We start from the raw sequence: 25,588 nt of genomic DNA, 5'->3' as shown, positions 1-25,588 counted from the left end.
ATCAGTGGCATTTAACCATCTCTCTCTGCATCTAACCCTCTAAGAGAACTCAGTTATATGGGCAGTGTATCAATGTAACAAATAATTAAATAAAATGGAGATGACTTCTCATACTTTTAAGGCTACAATTGTGACATACATACTAGGAAGTAAGACTGAAACTGGTGCCCACTTTCCTGGGAGGAAATCCTAGCTGAATTCAGTGGAATTTACTTTCAAGGAAATGTGCTTATGATCTAACTGTAGAGCTTATTGGAAATCAATAGGAAATATAAGAATATATGAATGGGTACTTAGGGCTCGCCAATTTCTGATCCATGCACAAATCTGGAGTGAAGAGTTCTTTGCATACATAAAGAGCAAGCAATATCTTAGTTGATGGAAATCTTATCCATGTGGACAATTTATTTCCTAACCTTGTCTGAATCCAGAAGTAATTGATTTAATTGTTTCCAAAGTGGTTTAGTCTCAGTGACTTCAGCGAGATTAACCTGGCTTGAGTGCAATTATACTTGCTTAAGTAATTTGTGGATCACATTGCCTGTGTCACTTAAGCGCACAAGAACACCCAGTCTCTGTTTGATGCTGCTCCCGTTTTTGAGAACAATTCCTTTTAAAGCCTATGACAACAAGGAGATAAGATTTCACCAGCATATAGTGTTTCTGAATCTGAGTCTTAGCCAAGGCAAACTCTTTCTAATGCTTATCTTTGTATCGGAGATAACAAGCAGACACCAGTCACATCTGGGACAATTGGAGATATCTCAGCCTTTCCCATGCAAGTTCCTGCCCCTCAAAAGACCAGCTGAATTGGATCTGAGGTGAGCTGTTGAATATTTATATTGCATTGTTTTTTAAAAGAAGAACCCATTTGGTGGGCAGGGGGAATGATGTGATAGAAACATAACAAGATACAATCAGACAGGGTACAATGGGTGTAGTAAAACAATCTCTTTTGCAGCAACTCAGTTATTTAAAATGGAACAAAAGCTGTTTAGTTAACAATTCTAAATGAAGCATCTTACAATGCCTCCATTTGTGGACCTCAAGACAATAACCTCAATTTAGGAAAATCCATGTGAATCAGAATTTTGTTTTCCTTGTGTTCATATAAATATTCCTACTGTTCATGTTTATTGATGATTTTGCTCTGAATAATTTGCATTGTATTTAAAAAATGGTCAGAATGGTGACTAGTTTTTGTTCAAGTGAAGAAACAAAACTGGGAGAACACCCTTCGCAGTATTGTGGCCCTAAGGGGAATTCATTAAATTATTCCAATATTATGCAGTCCTATCCTCATATCACAGCATGTTCTTCAAGACTAGGGATGTCAATGTCCACAATGTGTTGTTATCTGCCTGCTTTATGGACCAGTGGTGGTGATTTTGCTGTATGTATATTCTGCCTCTCTTATGGATCAGGCTCTATAAGAAAATTGGGGTCTATCAAATTTAAGGTTGTGCCTGGATCGTTGCACTCAACAGAGAGAGGAGGAGGAGGAGCAGCAGCAGCATCTCACACAGCTTTTCGAAGTTTCGTTTCTTTAGTTGAGTTGGAGAACCTTCAAGAACAATGTGCAGGGAAGGTTGGCATGGTGATGTTATAGTGGAAGGTAGAAGTGGTGAAGATCACCTGGTTCCTACCATTGGTCTCCTCCACTGGCTTGAAAGGGCTTCTACAAATGGAAGGAGTTCTTTCATTTGAAGAAGGGACATCTGGGATCAAAGCAATTGTTTTGGCCACACTTTAATTAAAAGTTGGTAATCAGTAAGGCCCAGATCTCACCTGCAAGCTGACTAGCCCTCTGAAGACCTTCTTGCTTCAGACAATGGAAGGTGTATGAATGACTGGTTTTGGTATGTGATTTAATGAAATTAAACTGCTATGCTGCATGAGATTTTGATGTCAGTTTGCTCAGATATCTGTGACACCTTTCATTCAATGTAGTGGAATTCTTTCCCACTTTTCAGTGGGCTAGACCATTCCACAATGGAGTGACCTCAGGCAAAGGAGGAAGGAATTCTTAAAAGTTGTTCACAATTTCACTGTACATCTAGTTGTGTGATCTTGTGTGTGGTATGCAGGGGTGAAAATAGCTGCACCTTCAGTGCAACTATGAAAGAAAGAAAAGGGTTGCGTTCTCTCGGTGTCTTTCAAGATCCTTACCTGCAATGAACATTTAACTCAGTTGATTAGAACATGGTGCTGATAACACCAAGGTTGCAGGTTTGATCCCCATATGGGACAGCTGCATCTTCCTGCTTTGCAGGGGGTTGGACTAGGAGATCCTCAGCGTTCCTTCCAACTCTGCAATTCTACGAGGCTGCATTTTAATGTTTTAATGTTGTATTTTAATCTTGTTTTTAAGTTGTATTCATTCAACTTGTTTTTATTATTAGTTGTTAGCCGCCCTGAGCCCGGCCTTGGCTGGGGAGGGCGGGGTATAAATAAAATTTATGATGATGATGATGATTCTATGACTCTATCCTGAAAGATCCCAGGGCATTTCATTAGGACCTCTGGTGAAGTTTTGGAACATATTCAAGGTCTCGCCATCATACGCCATGAACTGAGATTGTGCCCAGTCCTCTGTGGTTGCATATTGTAAGGATCCAGTCAGGAACGGAACTGCAAGTAGAGACAAAATGGTCAAAAACCCCTCTACCGTCGCACTGTGGTTCCAGTCTGGTGTGGTGTCCCTGTGCTTAGCTATTGGCAAAAGGGGAAAACAAGCTACGCAAAGCCATAACTACTCAATGGACCAAACTATGTCAATTTTCAATCAGCTTATTTGTCAGTCAGTGTGAAACCCCTCCCTTCTTTTCCACTGAAACAGTCCCTACAATCCATCAAACCCACTGACCCATTCTCTCACCTCAATGACTGGGGTTACCCCCACAACATACATTCAAACCACTTAACAGTCATGGTGAATACTGGGAACTGTAGCTTGTTAAGGGTGCCTGGATCTTCAGCGCCCTTTAAAAAATGACATTTCCCAGGATTTGGGGGGAAAGCCATGACTGTTAAAGTGTTGTGAGTGCCTGCAATGTATGGTGTGAATGTGACCCAAGCTGCAGTGGAGGTCTGGTTCCTAAGCACCAGCAGCAAACTACGGCAAGCCACAGAAAGAGGGAAGGAGGGGAAGGAGCTTACTTTCTCCTCTCCCCTCCAAAATCAGCTGTGCGTACTGCATAGGAGTGTCGAAAGCCAGGCTGAAGTAGCCCCTGGGAGATGTAATTTTCCCAAGAGCTCCTGTAATGTCAGTTGCCTTGGGGAAATTACATTTCCCAGTCTTGTAGCCTGGTGTGCTACTTTGCAGTGCTAAATGGGGAGGGATAGGAATCCTCCTTCCTTCCCTCCCTCCCTCCCTATCTTTATCTTTCTACCACCCATTGGAGCTTAGTGGCATTGAAGAGAATGGAAGAGGAATCAAAGAATTGCAGAGTTGGAAGGGATTCCGAGGGTCCAACCCCCTGCAATGTAAGAATCTCAACATGCAGTCCCTAGTTCAAGTGCATGGTGTCCCAGGTTCAAACCCAGGTAGAGCCACAAGAAACTCCTTCCTGACACCCTGGGGGACTGCTTCCAGGTGGTGTAGAGTGGACAATATTGTACAAGGTGGATCAGTGGTCCAGGCAGCTTCTTATGTTCCTACAAGAGGTTTGGGGAATCAGGATGCATTGAAAGTGGGCTGCTTGGGTGGGAGGGAGCAGATTTGAGGTCAGCTGGAAGAGGTGGAAGGGGAATTCAGGGGTTACAATATTCACTTGCCGTTGAGCTGTGATGAGTCTCCTGAAAATTGTACTTGCAACCCTTGAAATATGAGTTCAGTGACATCACTAACCCTGTTGCAGGTAGTCACCTATATCAGTGAGAATATTGTTTCTAACTAAAAGCCTGCTTAAAAAACCTTTTGTTGATGAATTCTTGTAATATAAAGTGTGTGTGTGTGTGTGTGTGTGTGTGTGTGTGTTTAAGAACAGCATGTTTCCATATTCAAAAGTGAATGTGTGGAATATACAAGATGTGCTAAATATGCAGAGTGGCAACGCCGGTGTTTCTCCAAAGGAAATGAAAACACCTCTGTTGGCTAGATCTAATGTCCTGTGGTACAGCAATTAGAACAGTAATTAGACTATCAAATGTCATAGAACAGAAAATGACAAAAGCTCAGAGTGTGCTACCTTAGCAGTATACTCGGGATGCATTAACATTAATCAGCTAATCTGCTGTGAGGCTTTTCTTCTGCAGGGGATGTTCTGTTGACTTAGAAGTGTTCATGCAAACCACGCTAGCGCCAAAGAGCTTTAACTGATATCACTGGACTTGGATCAGGCTTTGTGTGCAAGTGAGGATGTTTACAGTTAAAAATGAGGGATAGCATTGTGATAGCGGCCTTTCACAGAAAGAGCGGCATTGCAGCCAGGCATCTGGGCCCACATAGCACCCCGGCTGGTGGGTGGGAGGTTGGCACCCCAGCCCTGACCGCGTCACCCCAATCCCGTTTCTATCTTTCTCAGAACTGAACCTCATAAGGGAAAGTATTGACAGTGGTCTCCCTCGATGTTTTCTGTGGTATGGGTGATTCAAGACCGGCAGCTCTACGGTCCCTAAGGGTGAACTTCAGTTTAATTTCAGTCCATGGTAATTTCACATGCGTTCATTCAGAAGTACCGTAAGTCTCATTTTTGCACTGATCTGGGTTTGTTGTTTTTAAAAAGAAACAGATTTTCATACAGATTTTTTTAATTTTAAAAAGTATTTAAAATACTATTTTACCGCAAAATATGACTTTTTTTACCTTAACGTATGCATTTCTAAACATTTTGCCCTAAAATAATGTTGGGACAAGCTTTTCACACATTGGGGTATGTGATTTGAGACAAGAACTGTATTGTAAAATTTGGAGAAGTGCAAAATCTAAATGACTAATGCAATTGATGTATTAGTCCAGGTCAGGTCACCTAAACATGCAGAGCAATTGATGTACTCCTGCTTCTCTAGGGGTAGCTGTTTAAAAACTTATGGCACAGTGGCTACAAGTGAATGGAGTGGCTATGGGGGTGTTTCCTCCCCTGTGGATTTAACCATGTTACAAGTGCTTCTGGACATAATTAAAGGTACCATGTGATAAGCTTTTTAAAGCAATGTCATCTCCAGGTTTTTGTGGAGGGGGGATGAGGTGGGCTTGTTCCCTACATCTTAGTGAGCCCTTTTGATGCAAACTGCTTTGTGCTAATGGAGCAAGCCTCTGGGAGTGTGCCTTGAAAGGTGGTCGCTGTAACCACACCACCTTTCAGTGCTTGCCAATCAGTGCTTGCAGCGATCCCCGTTGAACTTTCCCAGGTGTCAATCACCGGACATTGTGATCTCAGGGGATTGTCTGGTGGGTGGTCCTGCCCGCCGGTCAAAGCTGGCCTGTAGAGGGTCGAGGGCTGACCAATCTGGTTCATGGGCCAGATCTTGTTCCCCACCCCTGAGGTAGGGCTTGAGCAACCCAACTTCAAGAGTCTTCCTAACTGAGTAACACCACTTTGTCTTCATCACTACTTCCCATTTGCTTGTGGGATCAATCTGCACCATTTAGAAGGAGAGGCAAGGCAAGTGGAGGTTGTTGCCCCTTTTCCTTACTGCTCTCTGAGTCACTGTTATATTTTGTACCTGAACTGGGAAAAAGAAAAGGGGAGCTGAATGACCTGCAATTTTGTATGCTACTGTAACACTGTTAATAGCTATTTCATGGGATTTGAAAAACAACCAGTGCCAGATGATTCATATACTTTCTGACTAATAGCCGAAATTGCAGCCATCAAAACACAATCTCAAGTACAGTGTTACCTCGGGTTAAGTACTTAATTCGTTCTGGAGGTCTGTTCTTAACCTGAAACCATTCTTAACCTGAGGTACTACTTTAGCTGCGCGATTTCTGTTCTCATCCTGAGGTAAAGTTCTTAACCCAAGGTACTACTTCCAGGTTAGCGGAGTCTGCAACCCGAATTGTTTGTATCCTGAGGTGTTTGTAACCCGAGTTACCATTGTATTTGAGAAAAGTGATGAAGAACTGTCTCCTATGTGCTTTGTATATTAAATCAGGCAAGTTACTTTAAAAAATGAAGCAAAAAATTGTGATATGCTGCTGTGGCAACTCAGACTTATGTCACCCCATAAAAACCCTGATCCCCAAACAGTGAAAAAGCAGTGTGTTGCGGTGTGTGTGTGAGAGAGAGAGAGAGAGAGAGAGAGAGAAAGAAAGAAAGAAAGAAAGAAAGAAAGAAAGAAAGAAAGAAAGGGGGTTGCTGTTTCTGAAAGGGTATGCAAGTTTCTTAGAAATTTTCAGGATGTATATGTATTTGAAAGAAATAATCCCCCTGGCTACCTTGTTTAAAATAAGAGTTGTCACCCCCCTCCTATTTCTAATAAATTACCTGTTGCTTTCAACTCTACCCCCACAAATTGCTGAAGAATTGTCTTCAGCTTAAAAAATTGCAATGGTATAAACACACTGAAAACATTAAAAAGTAAAAATAAAACTGAAAGGCATGTGTAGCCTTGTCATTTATCCCACACCAAAGTACAGTGGTACCTCGGGTTAAGAACTTAATTTGTTCTGGGGGTCTGTTCTTAACCTGAAACTGTTCTTAACCTGAAGCACAACTTTAGCTAATGGTGCCTCCTGCTGCTGCCGCACTGCTGGAGCACGATTTCTGTTCTCATCCTGAAGCAAAGTTCTTAACCTGAAGCACTATTTCTGGGTTAGCGGAGTCTGTAACCTGAAGCGTTTGTAACCTGAAGCATCTGTAACCCGAGGTACCACTGTAAATATCTTTGCCAATAGCCACTAGAAATGTAGAGCCAGTGAACAGGCCACACATCTTACCTCTAGAAGCTACTCTTGTAGACACAAGTCAATATGAGATTCTGGCAGAGAAGGGAAAGCGCATCTCTTCACCATAGTGAATTTGCTGCCACATGATGTGGTGTTGACTAACCACCAGCTTTAAAAATGGGAGTCTTGCCAGTCCTAGTGCTAACAAGGCTCCCATGTGGGATGTGATGCAGCAAAGCAACTTTTCCAAGAAGATCTCCTAGTGAAGAATTTGCTGCCAGGGTCATTTCACCCATTCCAGGCTCTTCCCCTTTCCTTGAGGGATGGAAAGCCTTAAAGGGGCAGGCCTCTAGCTTAGAACCTAGCCCTCCCCCATTCCGAAAAGTTGCTCTGCAAGCATCAGTTGCAATTAATTAAAAGTTTTGTTCTTGCTTTACTGTAATGCTTTCAGGTGCCACTAGGTGGCTCCCTTGACTTCCCCTCTAGAGCATAACTTGAGAGCAACAATAGAATATTCAGAACCATTGGCACTTCACAGAATCATAGCATTGTAGAAGTGGAAGGGTCACCCCAAGGATCATCTAGTCCAACCCCCTGCAATGCAGGAATCTCAGCAAGATCATAAATGACAAATGGCCACTTAAATGTTTTCTGACTGCAAGCATACATTGACTGATCTGAAGTGAAGCATTTCCTACAGCAATGTATTGTTATGGTGCTGCTTTGCCAGAAAATGTCTGCCATGCTAAAAATGCCCAAGAAGCAGAGACCAGAGAGCAGTAATATTGATTTGATTCAACAGGAATCTTTTAGAAGATCTTGTCCTGCCCCCAAGGCTTACTAGATTTCTCATGGGCTCAAGTAGATCTAATGGGTCCCCCCCTACCCATATTGCCAGCCCAAAACATTTTCTTGCCTAAACTGGAAATTAAATGCATTTGCTAGGGCCAGCACTTTAAAAAGTCTGGTTGCACCAATCAGACACCAGTTCTTGTCTCCATTTTGCCTTTAGGGTACAGTGGTGCCTCGCAAGACGAAATTAATTCGTTCCGCAAGTTTTTTCTTCTTGCGAGTTTTTCGTCTTGCGATGCACGGTTTCCCATAGGAATGCATTGAAAATCAATTAATGCGTTCCTAGGGAAACCGCCTTCAGACCAGGTCCGGGGACAGTCTGTCCCCCGACCTCTTCTGAAGGCTGGGGGGGGGGGACACAAGGGCTTTTCTTCCCACCCACCCCAGCATTTTAAAAAACCCCGGGACAGCGGAGGGCTTCTCCGCTGTCCGGGGCGATCTTAAAATGCTGGCGGGCGGCATTTTAAAATCGCCCCGGGACAGCGGAGGACTTCTCCGCTGTCCGGGGCGATGTAAAAGCCCCTGGGAAGGCAGGCAGGGGGGACAAAGACTTTTGCCCCCCGCCAGCCTTCAGAAGAGGTCCTGGACCTCTTCTGAAGGCTGGCGGGGGGCGAAAGTCTTTGTCCCCCCCGCCTGCCTTCAAAAGCTGTCCGGCCAAGGCTTCGCGGACCTCTCCGCAAGCAGCGGCAGCACTGCCGCTGCTTGTGGAGAGTTGCCGGCATGCCGAAGCCTGCGCGAGCTGAGATCAGCGTGCCCAGGCTTCGCGGACCTCTCCGCGAGCAGCGGCAGCGCTGCCGCTGTTTGCGGAGAGTTGCCGGCATGCCGAAGCCTGCGCGCGCTGAGATCAGCGCGCCCAGGCTTCGCGGACCTCTCCACGAGCAGCGGCAGCGCTGCCGCTGCTTGCGGAGAGTTGCCGGCATGCCGAAGCCTGCGCGCGCTGAGATCAGCGCGCCCAGGCTTCGCGGACCTCTCCTGCCTTCAAAAGCCGTCCGGGATAGCGGGAAGCGCTTCCCTGCTATCCCGGACTGCTTTTAAAATGCTGGCGGTGGGGAGCAAAGCCTTTCGGCCCCCGCCAGCCTTCCTGGACCTCTTCTGAAGGCCGGAGGGGGGGGGAAGGCTTTGCTCCCCACCGCTAGCATTTAAAAGAGGTCCCCGGAGATTTCCCTATGGGCTTTCGTCTTGTGAAGCAAGCCCATAGGGAAATTCGTTTTGCGAAGCGCCTCCAAAACGGAAAACCCTTTCGTCTAGCGGGTTTTCCGTCTTGCGAGGCGTTCATCTTGCGGGGTACCACTGTATTGTCTTATCAGGTTGATTTACCCTGCTGCAAGGCAGGTCACAGCAGGCCCAGTCCTGCCCAGCTGCGTCCAGCTGCCATATTAATGTCCCACAATTCCCCTAGTGTAGTACCACTCTGGGACATTATGGGAAATTAAATTGGTGGCCAATCTCAATCACTCAATACTACTTGTTGTATTGCTGTCGCCTGTTTCACCAGGTAAGCCCCAGTAGGGCTGTTCACACAGGAGGGAGCCCATCCAGGGTTCACTTTGAACAAGACACCCTCAGATCTAGAGCAGTTTCTGGCCAGACCTTCATTGTCATCTATTCAGGGAGACATCCCACAAAATCTAGTCATCTTCACCAAAACCACTGCATGTGCATAAAGCAGAAGAGTGAGGAAGGGCTGTGACCCCCACAGCTGGAGAGGCCTTAATCAACTCTGACACCTAGATGATACCTTTGTAGAAGCTGTGGTCTCTGCAGAACCAACTTGGTGCTCCCTCCTCATTGGTGGAGAATATATAAAGTGGTTCCTGTGTGACTGAGAATCTCAAATCTTCAGAGAGGGCATCAAAACTCCTATCAGGTACCAGGCTGCTCACAGTTCTGCATCTTGTAATATTACTGAGAAAGATCTTTGAGGAGCATACTAAACTACTTGCTATGAAACAGAGTTCTTGTTTTTCTAGGGCAAGCCCATATGTCATTGTGAAAGCACATGTAGTTTCACTTAACTGATAGCGGGCTCTAATGGCTGATGGTTTTTAGCTGCTTTTTATATGTGGAAAGTCTGCCTTTTAGCTTTGATCTCTGATCTCTCTCGTTATTAAATTACAGGCTGACCCGGTTAATCCACGGTTGATTAATATGCGCTGAATGTCTGGGTATCAGAAAGATTTCCTCTGTCTCATGGCGTGTACTGGGTGTACCAGGTTCTTTGTTAATCTGATTTTTATTTATAAAGCAAAAATCTGAATAAAATGTGCAAACTGGAGGAGGGGATTAAACAAGTCTGGCTGTCACTGCTCACACAAGAAGACAAGCCTCTGCGCCTGAGGTTTCAAGTTGAAGCAGTTTTGGCAGGCATCCCCAGCACTGGGCGAGAATCTGATTCGCACAGCGAAGTTCTTCTATGCCATTCTGGCAGTGCAAGCAGACTAAGAGCCAGTACATCCGTTCTTAAAAGGTCAAATGTTTCAAATCATGGACGAGCTGCAATCATGCTCAAGCTCCCTCTTCTGATGTTGTACTGCTCATATGAAACATTCCTGTCTTACAGCAGATACACAGGTCAATACTGATGGTGAGTCAGGAAATATGCTCTCATTATGTTCTCTTGTGCTGAAGCTTGACTATTGATACAAGCTTCCCACAAGAGTTGGCAATAGTTTATTAAGCAAGTTTATATAGAACTTAATGACAGGACTCTAAGCGTGGGCCTCCAAGGAGAACTCTTGAGTCTGGTTTGAGTCTACATTTACTTCTCTGTGTCTGGATGCATCACACTTACAATGTAGGTGAAAAATCACACCAAGTGGTGTGGTGGTATTGGCACAGTTGCAAATTATTTGGCTTCAGGTACTGTCTTTGTCATTACTGTGTCCTAAACATCCATCCCTGCCCTGACACCAAAACATATATATAGATTCTTATATCTATGTACGCCCTACTCCTCTGTGAGCATGTTCATCTTTATAAATTTTCAGAAAGCAACACCAATACAGACATAAGGCAAACTTCTGCTGCGGAGTTGAAGAAATATTTCCGGTCTGTTAAAACTTTCTGAACTCTTATCACCAGCAAAAGAAGCATCAGCTTCAACTCCCTCCTTTTACCTTCCTACTTGAATGAGTCTGGCCTTAGAGGGCTAAACCAACCCATCCACAGGGGCTACTTCCATGGGTTGTGGGAGGAATGATAAAACATATAGAACTGAGGGATCCTCAGAGATCCTGCCCCAGTTTTAAAGGGTTTCAGACAGTGAAAGAGGGCGAAGCCATTCCATTTTCCATCTCCACTTTCTCCACTGCTCTGATGTACCTGCAGATACATCATTATTTCACATCATTACGGTGACTCCATTAAACTAACTTAAAGAACTTCTAGAATCAATCACACAATAGGAAAGACCAGACATTCTTTGCAGTTCTCATAATTTTAATAAGCAAAAACAAAATCCACAGAACACTGTGGTTTTAAGGTCATCTTACAGGACATAAGCCAGCAGACTAAAACTAATACTCTTATAATCCCAACAACCTTAATAAAATATTCTCCCCCCGCTTTTTAAGGTAATGTTTTATTTTACAAATAATGAACAGCACATAACATCATGGAAATATGACCGGAAAAACTGCAGGAACCTTTTAAAGTTATTGAAGCTACTTTAATGAGGTAATTTTAATTAAAAAGCTAGCTGGAAGAGGTGAGTCTTCCAAACCTCTTTGAAGACCAGCACTGATAGGGTCAATTGCATATCGCTGGGAAGAAGGTCATTAAGCTAGGAATCACGTATCACATTAAAAATTGGTCTAGGTTCACTTATTCCTTTAGTGGAGATACATCTTGAAAATAATAAGAATTGCTCTGTTGGATCAGACTAATAATTCCATCTAGCAGAACATTATGTCTTCTTGGTTAGCTAGATGCCTCTGGGAAGCTTGGTCTGTGTATAGAGGTTCCATGTTTAGCTATCATGGCTAATGGATGTTGATGGGCCTATTCTTTATAAATGTTGCCTGATGCTTCTTCAAAGTTATCTGGACTAGCGTCCATCAGCACAGCTTGCAATAATTGCATGAGTTAATTATGAATTGCACGAAGTGCTTCCTTTTGTGTGTCTTGAACTTACTACCAGCCAATTTCTTGGCAGCAGGAATGCAGCTAGGCTTCTCTGTTCTGATTATTTGTTGTGGCTGTAAAGACACCCAGTATTTCCTCTGTGCTGTCCAAGCAAACACTACACAGTAATGGAGTTGTTGATGTAGAGGAAAATGAACTAACCAACTACAAAGCCATAGTCTTTAAACCGTTGACATGTTTGGTGCTATCCTCTATAGGTTTATTGGCAGATGCTCATTGTCCTTTTGAGAAATGAGGCGTAGTCCATTTTGCTTCTTCATGTGCCAGAAATTCTTTCAAGGACAGAACAACATACATAGCTTCCCATGAAACATCTCTGTTGCCCCCACCCTGAAACAGAAAAAGTATAATCAAATTAAACTGCAGCTAGAAATAGAACTTGAAATCAGTTGTAACAAATTGTTAAAATTTGGCATGATCACCCAAAGTTGAGTCCTTTTTGGACTCACTGATTTCAGTAAGGGTGAGTTAGGGCAGAATATTGAATTAGAGAAGCCAGTTTTCATGCTTGCAGGTAATACTTGTACTGTGTTACAAATATATGAATATAATAATGAGTATGTCATATGTTGATTACTTTTGATTAAGATCAAATCAGATTTTAGAAACATCTCACATTCTCAGTGCTTAGAATTAAGGTAGAAATCACATTACAAGAAGTACATATAGCTACACAACAACCCTTGGAAATATTTAAAATATTGTTGACAATTCTTCTTCTTTGAAGTGTGTGTGGATTAGCAGAAGAACCACCCATAAATCACCTGGTAAAGATGCCATCTTCACTTGCTCCAACTCTCCCCAGTATAATCTGCTTTGTTAGCACACTTTTTTTTGGGGGGGGGTGTCACCAGAGGTCAAAACTCAACACTAAATGCTTCAAATGAGGACCAATAGCCAATGCATTTCTTAAATGAGAAACTTCTCAGACAAGGCCTTTTAAAGGCAATGATGACCAAGTGTTCCAAATAGCAGCTGACATGCTTGAGCAAGTGGTGCTGAATCTTTACTGCTGGTAGCCTTTTGCCAATGTTAAAGATGTGCATGCATGATTGGAGGCAGGGCAAGATTTCCTGTTTTTGTCCTCCAGGAAGACTCAGATTGGCTTCAGTGCACCCAGGACCCATAGTTCTCATTGATGAGTGGTGCTAATGGTGGCACTGGCAAGAGACAAACACATACATACGCGCACGCGCATGCGCGCGCGCGCACACACACACACACAGTCTGGTATATGTAAGTCTGGATCTTCCTCCCCGCCCAAGAGAAAATTACAGATGGCAAGAATACTGGATGTTTTGATGATGATGATAATAATAATAATAATAATAATAATAATAATAATAGTAATAATTAGAATCGTAGAATTGTAGAGTTGGAAGGGGCTCAAAGCATCATTTAGTCCAACCCTCTGCGAAGCAGGGATCCTTAATTTATATCATTTTATATTTTTTATTTAGTTTTATGATATTTTTATGACCGTTGAGTTGGATACAAACATTTGACCAGAAAGGGGCTCTTACCCAAACAGTTCCACAAAGGGTGGCCGCTTACACAGGGTCAAAAAGAGGGGGCGAGAGCCTAGATGGCCTAGAACTATAGATGCAAATTTAGAGATAGTTACTGTAATTTCGATAGAAATACAGTATATAACACCATCATGGGGGAGACTGACCAGGAGCCTGCGCTATCTGCTATCCAGCTGCTCCCCATGGATGGGCATTTTCAAAGCCCCTGCTCTTCCTTCTTTGAACTAGACTTGGGACAGACAGACCTTCAGTTAAGGGTTTGACCACTACCCACTGTAAGGTAGGGTACATGGCCAGCCTAGCTCCACGTCATGCATACTTTAAAAGGTTCCTTACATCTGCAGCATGCTGCCTACATAGCAGGCTACCTGCAAGGTTCTTCTGCTATATTCTGAGCAGCAGCAACAGCAGCCAACAGAACTAGGATCCAGTTTCTGTTAGGCTACAAGAATTCCAGAAGCAAAGAACTGTTAACAAATAAGGAATAATGCACTGATCCCACCACCCTTCACAGCTCCATTAATTATGACTATCTGCTCAGGGGTAAGACCTCCTCCTCCTAGGGAACACATTAATTGTTGCTTTAAGGCGAAACCCCCCCAACCCCTATCCTACTCTTCTTCAGACAGACTCCAGAGGTTTGACAACATCAAATCAGATACAACGATCGAATCACAGCAACAAAAACTGATAAAAACTAAACAGCAGCATTAAACAGCAGAAATAAATATTATTAGTGTAGTTGTTTAGTTGTGTCTGTCTCTTCGTGACCCCATGGACCAGAGCACACCAGGCACTCCTGTCTTCCACTGCCTCCTGCAGTTTGGTCAGAAATAAATATGTAGGTGAAAATACGTAGGGCTTTAAAAGCCGTATAAATTGTTCTGGCTGTGAAAATACTGATTAATATAAGCACATGAAAGTCAGCATTTAGTGAAGCAGTACTTATTAAAATGCCCAATACTTTCTTTGAATTATCATTTGTTATGTTTTATAAATTTTGGTAACACAACCAATTTTAGTAACCAGCTATCATATTCCATGCATGTGAAATATGTAACTCTGTATTACACGATTAATTTATTCTGCTGAATTCTAATAACTACTGAGCTTTATATATAGGAACCCTATACTTCTTTTACAAAAAAAATTCCAAGAGACGTATCTAACTTGTGGAACTCACTGCAACAGTATGATACCGAGGCAAAGAAGTTAACAGGATTAAGGGAGGGCAAATATTAGCTAAGTGTATTAATAGTGAGCTTAATCCACAGCTTCATTATAGAAGTAATTTCCTTTATTTATTTATTTGCAAAGGATATAAACACTCACGGCGTTATGGCTTGAGTCATAACAGCTGTCTGAAAGGCACTGACCACTATCTGTGGCAGGAACCTGGACTAAAATGAGCTGCTTGTGGGATTCAGAGTGGCTACGGCTGCCTCAAAGTGAGTGTGAGCGCACCCTAGCTAAAGGAGCCTACTGTCCTCATGGTCTCAGGCAAGAGGTAGGCACACCTAACTGAGTGTTTATTAATCTTTGCTTTTGTTCTTTGCGTAGAGATCAGGTCTCTGGGCTGAGATATTAGAGGGTCCTTTAGAAAGTATGTGAGCAAGCTCTCTGCCTGGTACCCTCTCCATTGAGAAATACCGAGTAGCATCAGGGATTAGCTGCAATATCTGAGCGAAAGGCCTCAGAGGGGCCCGGGATCATTCTGAAGGCTGCTTCCCACATTAAGGTATTTGGGTGTAACTGCTGAACGTTTTACATGCACACCTGAGCAAGTAGTACATGCACACGAGGGACAGGTGATTCAGCCACTTGTAATATGCAGATACATCTGCCAAGGAAAGGGGGGATTGACTGTTATTCCTGACTCTGTATGCACATGTTGTGGCAAGTGTTCCTGAGGTTTTCCTCTTCCCCACTGTTATTGTGCATCGGGTTGCCATGTCACCTTTAAAACTCTGAAGCACCAAGACTGCAGGATGCAGCCACTGGGTCTCCCACATCATTCCTCACCTCACTGCCAAATGAACGAAAGCGTAACCTGGGATAGCTCAGTTGGCAGATCATGAGACTCTTAATCTCAGGTTCGTGGGTTCAAGCCCCATAGTGGCCAAATTATTCCTACATTACAGGTCGTTGGACTAGTCAGGATAATTATTATTATTATCATTATTATTATTATTATTATTATTATTATTATTATTATTAATTACCTCCATGTTCCCTTCCAACTCTACAAATCTATAGTAAGTATGTGCAGCTCACATTTCTTCTGCTTCCTCTTTCCTCCTCTTCACTTGTTGTGTTCACCTTTGAAATTTAGATTGCAAGCGCCTTGGGGCAGGGATCTCTCTCGTTTGCTTCTTTGAAGTGCCTTGCACACTGATGATGCTATGTAAAAGCTGGTGTAGCATCATAGCTAAGAAGAGTGTGAACAATGAACTTGGATGTCCCTGGTTCTAATCTTGCCCCAGCCATAGGCAAGCTACTGCTTCTCCTAACCTCTCCCCTCACCTGCCATTTGGGGATAGCGTAAGGGCAGAATACAACCCTTTGCATGCAAAAGCTCCCAGGTTTGATCCCTGGCATCTTCAGGTAGGCCCAAGAAAGACCCCTGTCTGAGAGCTACTACCAGTCTGTGTTTTTTGTTTTTTAACAAATTTTTATTGGTTTTTAAACAAATACAGATACAATAACTATTAAACACTTATCCAGCAATACTGAGGTAGGTGGACCAATGGCCTGATTTGGGGCAAGGCAGCTTCCCATGTTTGAATGAAAATAATATAACTGACCTACCTTGCAGGGTGGTTGTGGGATATATGTATGTATGTATATGCCACCAAATCTTGCATTCACTGCTTACTTATGAATTCCTGATGACTGAGAGCCACACATGTACTTGAAATGCCCTTTATGCTAATAACCATTACATAAATAACTGATTATAATAAAACAATTTCTCCATGTGTGCCCTGGTCCTCTCCCCCATGCCGTGAGTCTGGAGTCCTGCTGGCTACAGCACATGGAACAGAAGGGTGGATGACATGAACAGCTGTGGAATGGGGCAAGGGGTGCAGTGGGCTGCTAGTCTAGCTCAGTACCTTTAAAAGATATAGTTTCCGGATAAGGATTGGCTGTAAATAACAACAGGAAAGGAATGAAGTCATATTCAAAACAAAACACCACATATTGAAGCAACGCAAAACATCCTTTCAACACTGTTGTGCAACTTCCTCAGACCTGTTTGTTGCAACAGGGTGCATTATGAGAGGGTCTGGGAAAATCATGCACGTTTTCTGTTTTGAAACCTGGCAGAGTACATTATGCTCCTCGTGAGGGACAGGGAAATGCTCCAGCTTTTCCTCCCGTGGTGCACATGGGAGCTCATTGGAGTAAATGTATTCCTGTCTAGACTACAAGGATATCAAATATTGCAGGCGGGATGATTCTATAAGCAGTTTAGGGTGATCATATTGAAGGAGTGGAATGGGATAAGAGATGAGATTGTCCCGGAGGTTATTTGATCTTACCTGCCATTTCCACCAAGCCCGGCTACTTCATCAACATCTTTCAAAGGCGACTTTGCTGCGTCTCGAGCGTTAACTGTACTTCTCAGCTCCTCTTCCCGAAGCCAGCCGGACAATAAGATGAAAGTCTTCTTTTTCTTTTCTTTTCTTATTCCCATGAAAAAACAGGGGGGTAATGTTTTGGGCTACAGCACCATATGCTACTGCAGCCTCTTAGGTACCAGCTATCCGGATGTAAAGTTAATAAAATAGAAGAGAGCCGTGTCAGTTACATTGCCTGCCTGCTGCTTTTATCCTATTCGGAAGAACTTAGCAAAGGCAGATGTGAATTTTCTTTTTTCCCTCCTCTAAGTTTTTTTTAAAATTTGAAATATTATTGTAAAATTGTTTCATGTGACAGATGCATTGAGCTTTGGTGGGTCTCAGCCTTGTACCGGTAAGTCCTGAGGCTAAGTATATTACAGAGGGTTACTTGCTTTTAAAAACTCACTGGTCATCTTGACTAAGCAATCGGGCTGGGGTGAGGTGGGGACAAAATGATGCACTGCTGCATCTATTTTGCTGCTTTCCCCCCCATTTACAGTGAGTTTTAGTCACTGAAGAAACCCAAGAGCTCCTTCTTCTCTGAAGTGAGACCAATTTTATGTAACTGCATTTTGGGATGGGACAAGGGCAAGAGCTTGTTTGGTGGGGGGAAGGAAGAGAAAGCACAGCATAAATATACTAATTTACAAAGAGAATGTGATGGGAGAAACACTCTACCTCCTAAAATGACCTTTATTTTTTTCCGGCAGAGGATTTAAGATAAAGAGTATTAGTTAATCAGATTCTGGGAAGCAGCTGTTGGATGATTTACAGAGAGGAGTAAATGAGACAACTTTCCATTTTGAAATCAATGCTGAAAACTAAGTTATATGTTGCATGTTTCCTTGTGGCTTTGCAGATACATTGTACTTTTATTTTCTGAAAAGGACGCCAACTAATACCCTTAAATAGTCCATGAATAGGGCCAGCAGCCCCTGGCTTCCTTTGTTAGTTTTTTTGCAGTTAGCTATGAGTAAGTTTTGCAATTAGCTTTACAGCTAAAGTGTGCATTTTCATACATAAGCAACAAGAAAAATACAGTGGAAAATAGAAGCATGTCCACATGACTACTGGTGTTCCCGTGTTTGCCTTTGATGCATTCATTTATGGCAGAGCAGAGTATGGTACTGATCAATGTTGATCCTACGATAATCTGCACAGCAGGTGCAAATGGAACAGTTAGGATGTTCTCCTATGCTGTATTATTGAGCCACGGCAATCCACATGGCCAATAATGTTTCCATAATGCATACTAAAGAAGTTAATCCTGCTTAGTAGAGCTTAATTAAAAGTTTCTTCCCTGCAGCATCTTCCCATTTTCTTGCTTCCTCTTTGATGCAGCGGGGGGGTATGTGATGCCTGTTAGTTACTCAGCTTCTGTTCCAGCTATATAAGTTCATGCCTGGGTGTAAGTATGAATATTGATTTCCTTGCATTATTTGAAATATTGCTATTTTGCTATGGAATTTAAAAGAAGTAAAATAGTGGAAGGAAACCAGTACTTAAATCCATCCAAGCAGGTAAAAAGGTAAAAAACTGTGTTGCACCGAACAGGAAGAGATAGCAAATGAGCAGAAGCTGCAAATAGGAAGCTTTTAATTAAAAGGTACAGTATCCCTCAATTGCGTCAAAAGAACTTTGCATGTGCACACATACAAGCTAGCACAGAAACAATGTTTTATTCCCCCCAACCCCAGTGGTGGACCTGGACACCTCAAATTTCAGTGCTGCCCTGTGTGATGCCAAAATCTGGCACCGCCTCCTACCTCTTACCTTCCATTGGATGTCAATAGTTGTGGCGCCTGCCGCAGCACCCCAGAAGTTGCGCACCCAGTGCGACCAAACCAGTCGCGCTCCCCTAGATTCACCTTTGCTCACCCCAAAAGAGCAACAACAACTGGCCTGAGAAATATAGATTAAAAGCAGTGTGTGTGTGTGTGTGTGTGTAACTAGAATGCAAAGGCTGGGCCTCAACGTCTTGATTCTTCATAAAATATGAGTGTGCAAAGGATGGCAATTCCAGAGAAAAGGGCTCATGCAGTGCAATCTATGACTGTGGTCTCCATATTGCTCCCATTCATTCCAATGGGACTTGGGCAAGAGACTTCTCTAGCCCTGTGGAACGCCCTCCCACCAGATGTCAAAGAGAACAACAACTACCAGACTTTTAGAAGACATCTGAATGCCGCCCTGTTTAGGGAAGCTTTTAATGTTTGATACATTAGTGTATTTTCATATTTTGTTGGAAGCTGCCCAGAGTGGCTGGGGAAGCCCAGCCAGGTGGGTGGGGTATAAATAAATTATTATTATTATTATTTATTATATTGTGCCCATAGTCTACAATGTGCAAAACATAAGCAGTTTTGCAGTGAAGCAGTGCACTAGGGAGGCCACATTCCTTGTGAATGATGAGCAAAAGGAAGACCACATCTACTGCGTCCTTGGACCCCAGAACCCCCCTAAATATTCCCTTTTAAGATGATAGCATTTGAAGGCTGTTTTGCTCAGGTGTATAGAAAGGGTGATCTGATGACCATACATGGGGAAAATGAGTGGGGAGATTATTTGTAAGTGTCATTTCACATAATGGACACAGCTGCAATTACTCGGGTTGGAAACAGTTTCATATCAGCAGTTTCATTGGCACATGAGTCTGGTTGTCTGGTGGTTCTAGAACTTCACCTGCCATTCGCCATTCTCAGGCAATGGTGTATTGTATTACTATCTTGAGAGAGTGCAGCAATAGTGGCGACGGCAAACTGTAACCAATACACACAGATAAGACTCATCAGTCATTTGTACATACACAGGCTGAACAAGCTCTGCTTTCCTCCATTAAGGGGAGAGCTGTGGCTAATTTGGTGTGCTGTGAAACATCATCATCATCATCATCATCATCATCAAAGTATTGCTTTCACGTAGTAAGAGGGAGAAGGTAACAGAGCTCTGTGGCATCTGCAGATGGATGCAAAGTGACTGCTTTCAGTAACAATAGCTTTCCCCTTTGTGTTGCTGGTGTTGCCAAGGCAGAGTAATGCAGCAGATTTTGGATTCCATCAAAGCAGCAATCAAGAACTTCTGTTCTATGGGCCTAACAATGTCCAGCAGCACCTCCTGCATTTTGCCCATGCTCTGATTTGGCCCAGGCTATGCCCACCTGATGCTCTGTGATGCCAGGTGTATGTATGACAGAAGATGATGTGGTGCAAAATTAAAAGAAAAGAAAACTAGGAGTTTGCTACTTGAGTTCCGAATGTTTTGAATTGTGACAGAAAATGCAACAAATTAAAAAAGCACTGAATTTCCCAAGCTGGTAAGGAAGAATTGGGAGCCTGCTTAGAGAGACTATGTGCCATTCTTCCTTTGAAGGCATGGGTTGAAAAGGAAGAATCTGTGCAGCTGTGACTTCATTTTTTTCATTTTTTTACTCAAGCCGTAGCTTTAAAGGAAAAATCAGGAGCGCTCCTGATACTTTCTTTGTAGTCACAGGTTTTAATTGGAACCACCTGATGTCCTATGGCATCAGATGACTGGCAGATGGGCGACCCCACTACCTGTCAAAGTGGCTCATGGAGGGATATTCAGTTCTGGATCCCCATCCTTGCATTAAAGAGAGCCATATACAAATATATGCACACGCATCTACATGCATGACCACACACCCAGTGCAAAAAAAGCCAGTATCTTAGCCACAAGAACTGCACACAGTTTTAATTCTTATTTAGCTCCCAAATATGGTGGGTGGCAGGAACTATGGTCACACAACTCTGAATAGTGTACATTCTTCATATCTGTTTCTATGTACTCCTGTAGAGGAGGGATTGGGCTCATTCAGGAGTGGTCACAGAGGTGGACCAGAGCTGCCCTCCTAACACCAGTGTTACTGCCATTTTCTGGAACAGTGTAGAGGTGTAACAAAGAGGCAGTGAGATTAGGGGCTTCACAGGAGCCCCAGTAGAACCACTCCAGTGCTCCTTCTCAGTGTACCAGATATTTTTGACTAGACCAAAATAAAAATGATGCAGATCAAATACAATTGCTAGATCTTGACTACTCCCCACCCCTCCTCCGGGGCTAGGGGCAGAGGGGAAATTTGATTTTGTTCACATTTTAATGAGAAACTACCTAATTCCCACTTCTCCAGCCAATATATGAATTTAAACAGCAATTTGCACTGAATTCTGAATTTTGCGATACAGTTCTCCAACGAAACAATACATATATTGGGGAGAAATGTGCAAAAAATGCATGTATTCATGGAAATAACATCTTAAACACATTACAGAAAATTGGTTGCAGAAATGTGTATATTAGACAAAAGTGCACATCAAAATGTGTTCATTGAAGGACATTTGCATTAAAATGCATACAATTTTTCATGAGGATCCCCCCCCCCGCACAGAAGTGTGAAGAACTGAATTTTAAAATGGGAAAAATGGGAAAGGTAGATAACTGAAATTGACAGATTTGTCCATTCCTATTTGGGATTGCAGCAGCTAGAGATAGCATGCTGAGCAGGGTAGCCTTGTCCTATGTCACTTGGGAATATCAGGAATTAACCTCCGTGATCAAGGGTGTGCTACATCCCATTTTATACTTAAGACGTTTATCTCTGAAGTTCAGCCATATCTCTCCAGCACAATCATGACATAATTTGTGTTCTACAGGGAAGATCACAAGAGTAAATGTAAGATGTTCAGGCTACAATCCTATATTCATTTATCTGGATGTGGGTCTGATTGAACTCCATGGGACTTTGTGTAAGTACATTTACAATGGTGCTGTCTGTGCTGGGGAAATAGTCACAAAACGGTGCAGACATGGGAGGGAATGGTTTGGCTTCTCTCAAACAAGCACCACACAGAACTAAAAATCAGATTCCAAAGTCAGATTGTCAGAACTTTGGGTGTCTACAAGCCAACAGAGAATTTGAAAAGCTGAGCAAAACATTTCTAGTACAAAAATCAACCCCCTCCCAAATTTGTTTCAGCACTTTTGCTCCTCTTTTTTATAGAGGAGTGCCATACCTTTCAATAATTTTAGTAGCACAAATTCCTTTCTCAAAAGTGTCCATACTTCATTGTAATGCTATAAACCCTTTCCCAGGTTATTTTTGGACCACTCAGATACTGGCATTTCTGGGGTGCCATGAGTTTAAATCCAAGTTTGTGTGATTTTGCCCTTTGATGTGTTGGTCCTGCTATAAAATTGCTTTGTTGTAGTAGTAGTAGTAGGGAAGACAATGCATTGTGTGTCCAGTCCAGTGCTCACAATGGCCTTTACTAGTGGCAACTGATTTTCTTCTTCTTGAGGCTTTGATGATTGCTCTGAGCCCATGGGGAATAACCCTCCCATGGGTTTCTGCTCCCAGACATATGGGAAATGGGCATTGTTACCAGAAGAAGCTGAACATCTGCATATTGTCCTCTTAGCATTTTGTCACATGGAAGCATGCAAAATTTGCAGCTTCTGCTTGTTTTGAAGAAGCCAGAGCAATGCATTTCCCATATGTTTGGGAGCAGAAACCATGACGGGGGGGGAGGGGGGAGCTGCGGTAAGCAGGTTAAGACTGAACTCATCCAAACTGGCCACTGAGGGTTCTGTTGCTTGCCCGACTCTGCTCTACCCCAAACAAGGAAAGGGGGGAAGCAGGTCCTAAAAAGATGCTAATAAATTAAATATTAAGGTCCTCTTTTCCTGCCCCAAGGATCTTTGCTTTGAAACTCTTATAGGGATAACCTACAGTGCCTGGGAAAAGAGCAGAGGCGCTGGATTTCTGGAAACCATCCAAGACACTGCCCCTGTAAAACCCTGTAACCTTCAGCACTGTGCTGGGAGGTGTTGCAGAAATAACGAGTGCATGCGAAACACCTACTCGAATCCTCCCTTGAAGGGATAACAGCAGCAGTACTAAGTTAATAGCATTAAAAGTAATTAATTTTGTTTGTTTGAAGATGAGTTACCCTGGACTCAGTTTGATTTCATTCTTTGCGAGCAAGCGACACATAGACATAAAATCCTCTCGGTCTCTCTGTCTGTTCACTTGCAGATCATCATAGCGTGGGAAAGACGCAAGCTGCCGGTATCTAACCTCGGGATTTATGCCGCTAATCTGATTACCCCCATATGATGGACGTGTCCACTTGGAAGGAAATGGAGGTGGCACTGGTTAGTTTTGACAACACCGACGAGGTAGCAGAAGAGCCTTGTTTTTCAAATGACCTCAGGGCTGCTGGCCAATCGCACAAAGGGCATCCCAGCTGCACCAGCCTCCTGTCCAACTGGAGAATTCTCATCAACAGTGAGAACACAAACAATGAGACCATATTCTCCAAATTGTCTACTGAGTTCAGTGACCACCTGGGCTTGGAGAATGTGGGCATGGATGAGGGCGACCAGAGAGTCATCATAAACATTGCTGGGCTGAGGTTTGAGACGCAGCTCAAGACTCTTGATCAGTTTCCAGAAACCCTTCTTGGAGATCCTGAGAAGAGGATACACTACTTTGATTCCATGAGGAACGAGTACTTCTTCGACAGAAACAGGCCTAGCTTTGATGGGATACTCTACTACTATCAATCGGGAGGAAAAATCCGACGCCCAGCCAACGTCCCTATAGATGTCTTTGCTGACGAGATCATTTTCTATGAGCTGGGCGAAGATGCCATGGACCAATTCAGAGAGGATGAAGGCTTCATCAAGGACCCTGTCACTCTTCTGCCAACCAATGACTTTCATAGGCAGTTTTGGCTGCTGTTTGAGTACCCTGAAAGCTCTAGTGCAGCCAGAGGGGTGGCTTTGGTCTCGGTCCTGGTTATTGTCATCTCTATTATCATTTTCTGTGTAGAGACCTTACCTGAGTTCAGAGATGAGAGGGAGATCAAGGACCTCAAGGCTGAAGCTAACAATCTAACCAAAGCCATTGCGGTCCCTAATACCTTCACAGACCCCTTCTTTGTGATAGAAACTGCCTGCATCGTCTGGTTCTCCTTTGAGTTGTTTGTCAGATTCATTGTTTGTCCCAGCAAGGCTGAGTTCTTCAAGAATATTATGAACATCATAGATATTGTGTCCATCATTCCTTACTTTGTGACCCTCACCACGGAGCTGATTCAACAGACTGAGCTAAACGGCCAACAGAACATGTCCCTGGCCATTCTCAGGATTATTCGCCTGGTGAGGGTCTTCCGTATCTTCAAGCTTTCCCGGCACTCCAAGGGGCTACAAATCTTAGGACAGACCCTCAAAGCCAGCATGAGGGAACTGGGCTTGCTCATCTTCTTCCTTTTCATTGGGGTCATCCTGTTTTCTAGTGCCATCTACTTTGCAGAGGTGGACGAACCACAGTCACATTTCTCCAGCATACCTGATGGCTTCTGGTGGGCTGTGGTCACCATGACGACTGTTGGCTATGGAGACATGTGTCCTATCACCCTGGGGGGAAAGATAGTGGGGACTTTATGTGCTATTGCAGGGGTGCTCACCATTGCACTTCCTGTGCCAGTCATTGTCTCCAACTTTAACTATTTCTACCACAGGGAGACAGAGAATGAAGAGAGACAAATATTACCTAGGGAGGTAGAAAGAATACTCACCGGTGTGGTTACAGGGAATGGGAGTATGGACTCCCTGAACAACACAAATGAAAATTGTTCTCAAGACAAGACAAAAAAATATTGAGCAGTCACAGAAGATATAAGCCTTGAAGGGTCTAAGGGTCTCTGACTGACCGATTGATAAACCATGTCTACTGTGTAACTCAATCTCTTTTTTTAAAAACAGCAACAACAACTTGGTTTGGGTTTTTCAGTCTTTCATTTTTGCTATCTGACTTCTTGTGACTTTTCGAATAAACAGAGTATTTCTTATCTCTCTTCCTTGATCCTCTGTCTCTTTTTATAACCAAGTGCTAGGCTGTCTCACATTTGTTTCTTTGCTTTGAGGTCAATACTTGCTCCCTAATGTGAGAATTTATTATCAATGTTTTGTTTTTTTTGCTTTGTTTTATAAACAAGCTCTTTCCCTTAATCCTAGGTTGGCCATAGATACTCTGGTTCCCTCCTCTACACAAATGGGATTATTGTTGATTGAAATTAACAACAAGAAAAATTTAAACTGATCTTTGTTTTAATTGCTATTAGTCTAGATGAAGTAGCAGGAATTTGACTATTGTGCCAAAATGCAGTTGCTGCAACTCCTTGCAACAGGAAAGCTTCCTGCTGCCCTTTTTGTCAGCCTGTCACAATTGCTGATCTCAGCAAAATTTGGAGATTTTCTTGGTAGTAAGGGAAGGCACTCTGTATATGCTCAGAAATATTCTCCATTTCATTACAGTTTTCAGCAACATTTGGAGGTATCCTTGGTCGTAAGGGAAGGCGCTCTGCATATGCTCAGAAATATTATTTATTTCATTGCAGCTTTCAGAACTGAATCCTGCTGCTAAATTATACCTGCTCAGGGAAGCTATCATGAATATGCCATGCAGTTTCCTTTGGCAAAAACTGACCACTTCCCCAAAAGAAGATTTTTTTCAAGTCAGTCATTAAGAATGATTAGTGCTAATATTTTGACTGTGGATGGAAAGAAGAAGTGAAACTTTAAAATAGAAA

At 43.1% G+C, this 25,588-nt stretch overlaps 1 protein-coding gene across 1 annotated transcript; it reads left to right on the top strand.

Moving 5' to 3' along the window:
* The first annotated feature begins 754 nt into the window (after positions 1-754).
* Positions 755-24,797, top strand: KCNA10 (potassium voltage-gated channel subfamily A member 10). The gene is made up of 2 exons (XM_081010425.1): positions 755-821; positions 23,029-24,797. The coding sequence occupies exon 2, from the start codon at positions 23,106-23,108 to the stop codon at positions 24,657-24,659; it is 1,554 nt and encodes a 517-aa protein (XP_080866551.1). The 5' UTR covers positions 755-821; positions 23,029-23,105; the 3' UTR covers positions 24,660-24,797.
* Positions 24,798-25,588: the final 791 nt, after the last annotated feature.

Source organism: Podarcis pityusensis (assembly GCF_964106645.2).
Source record: "Podarcis pityusensis genome assembly, chromosome: 6".
Classification (NCBI taxonomy): Eukaryota; Metazoa; Chordata; class Lepidosauria; order Squamata; family Lacertidae; genus Podarcis; species Podarcis pityusensis.
The sequence above is the reverse complement of the archived record's forward strand: the minus strand, read 5'-3'. Positions and strand labels throughout refer to the sequence as shown.

Excerpts from the sequence above, each read along its gene's own strand:
- KCNA10 (XM_081010425.1), top strand. The coding sequence starts at position 23,106 with ATGATGGACGTGTCCACTTGGAAGGAAATGGAGGTGGCACTGGTTAGT.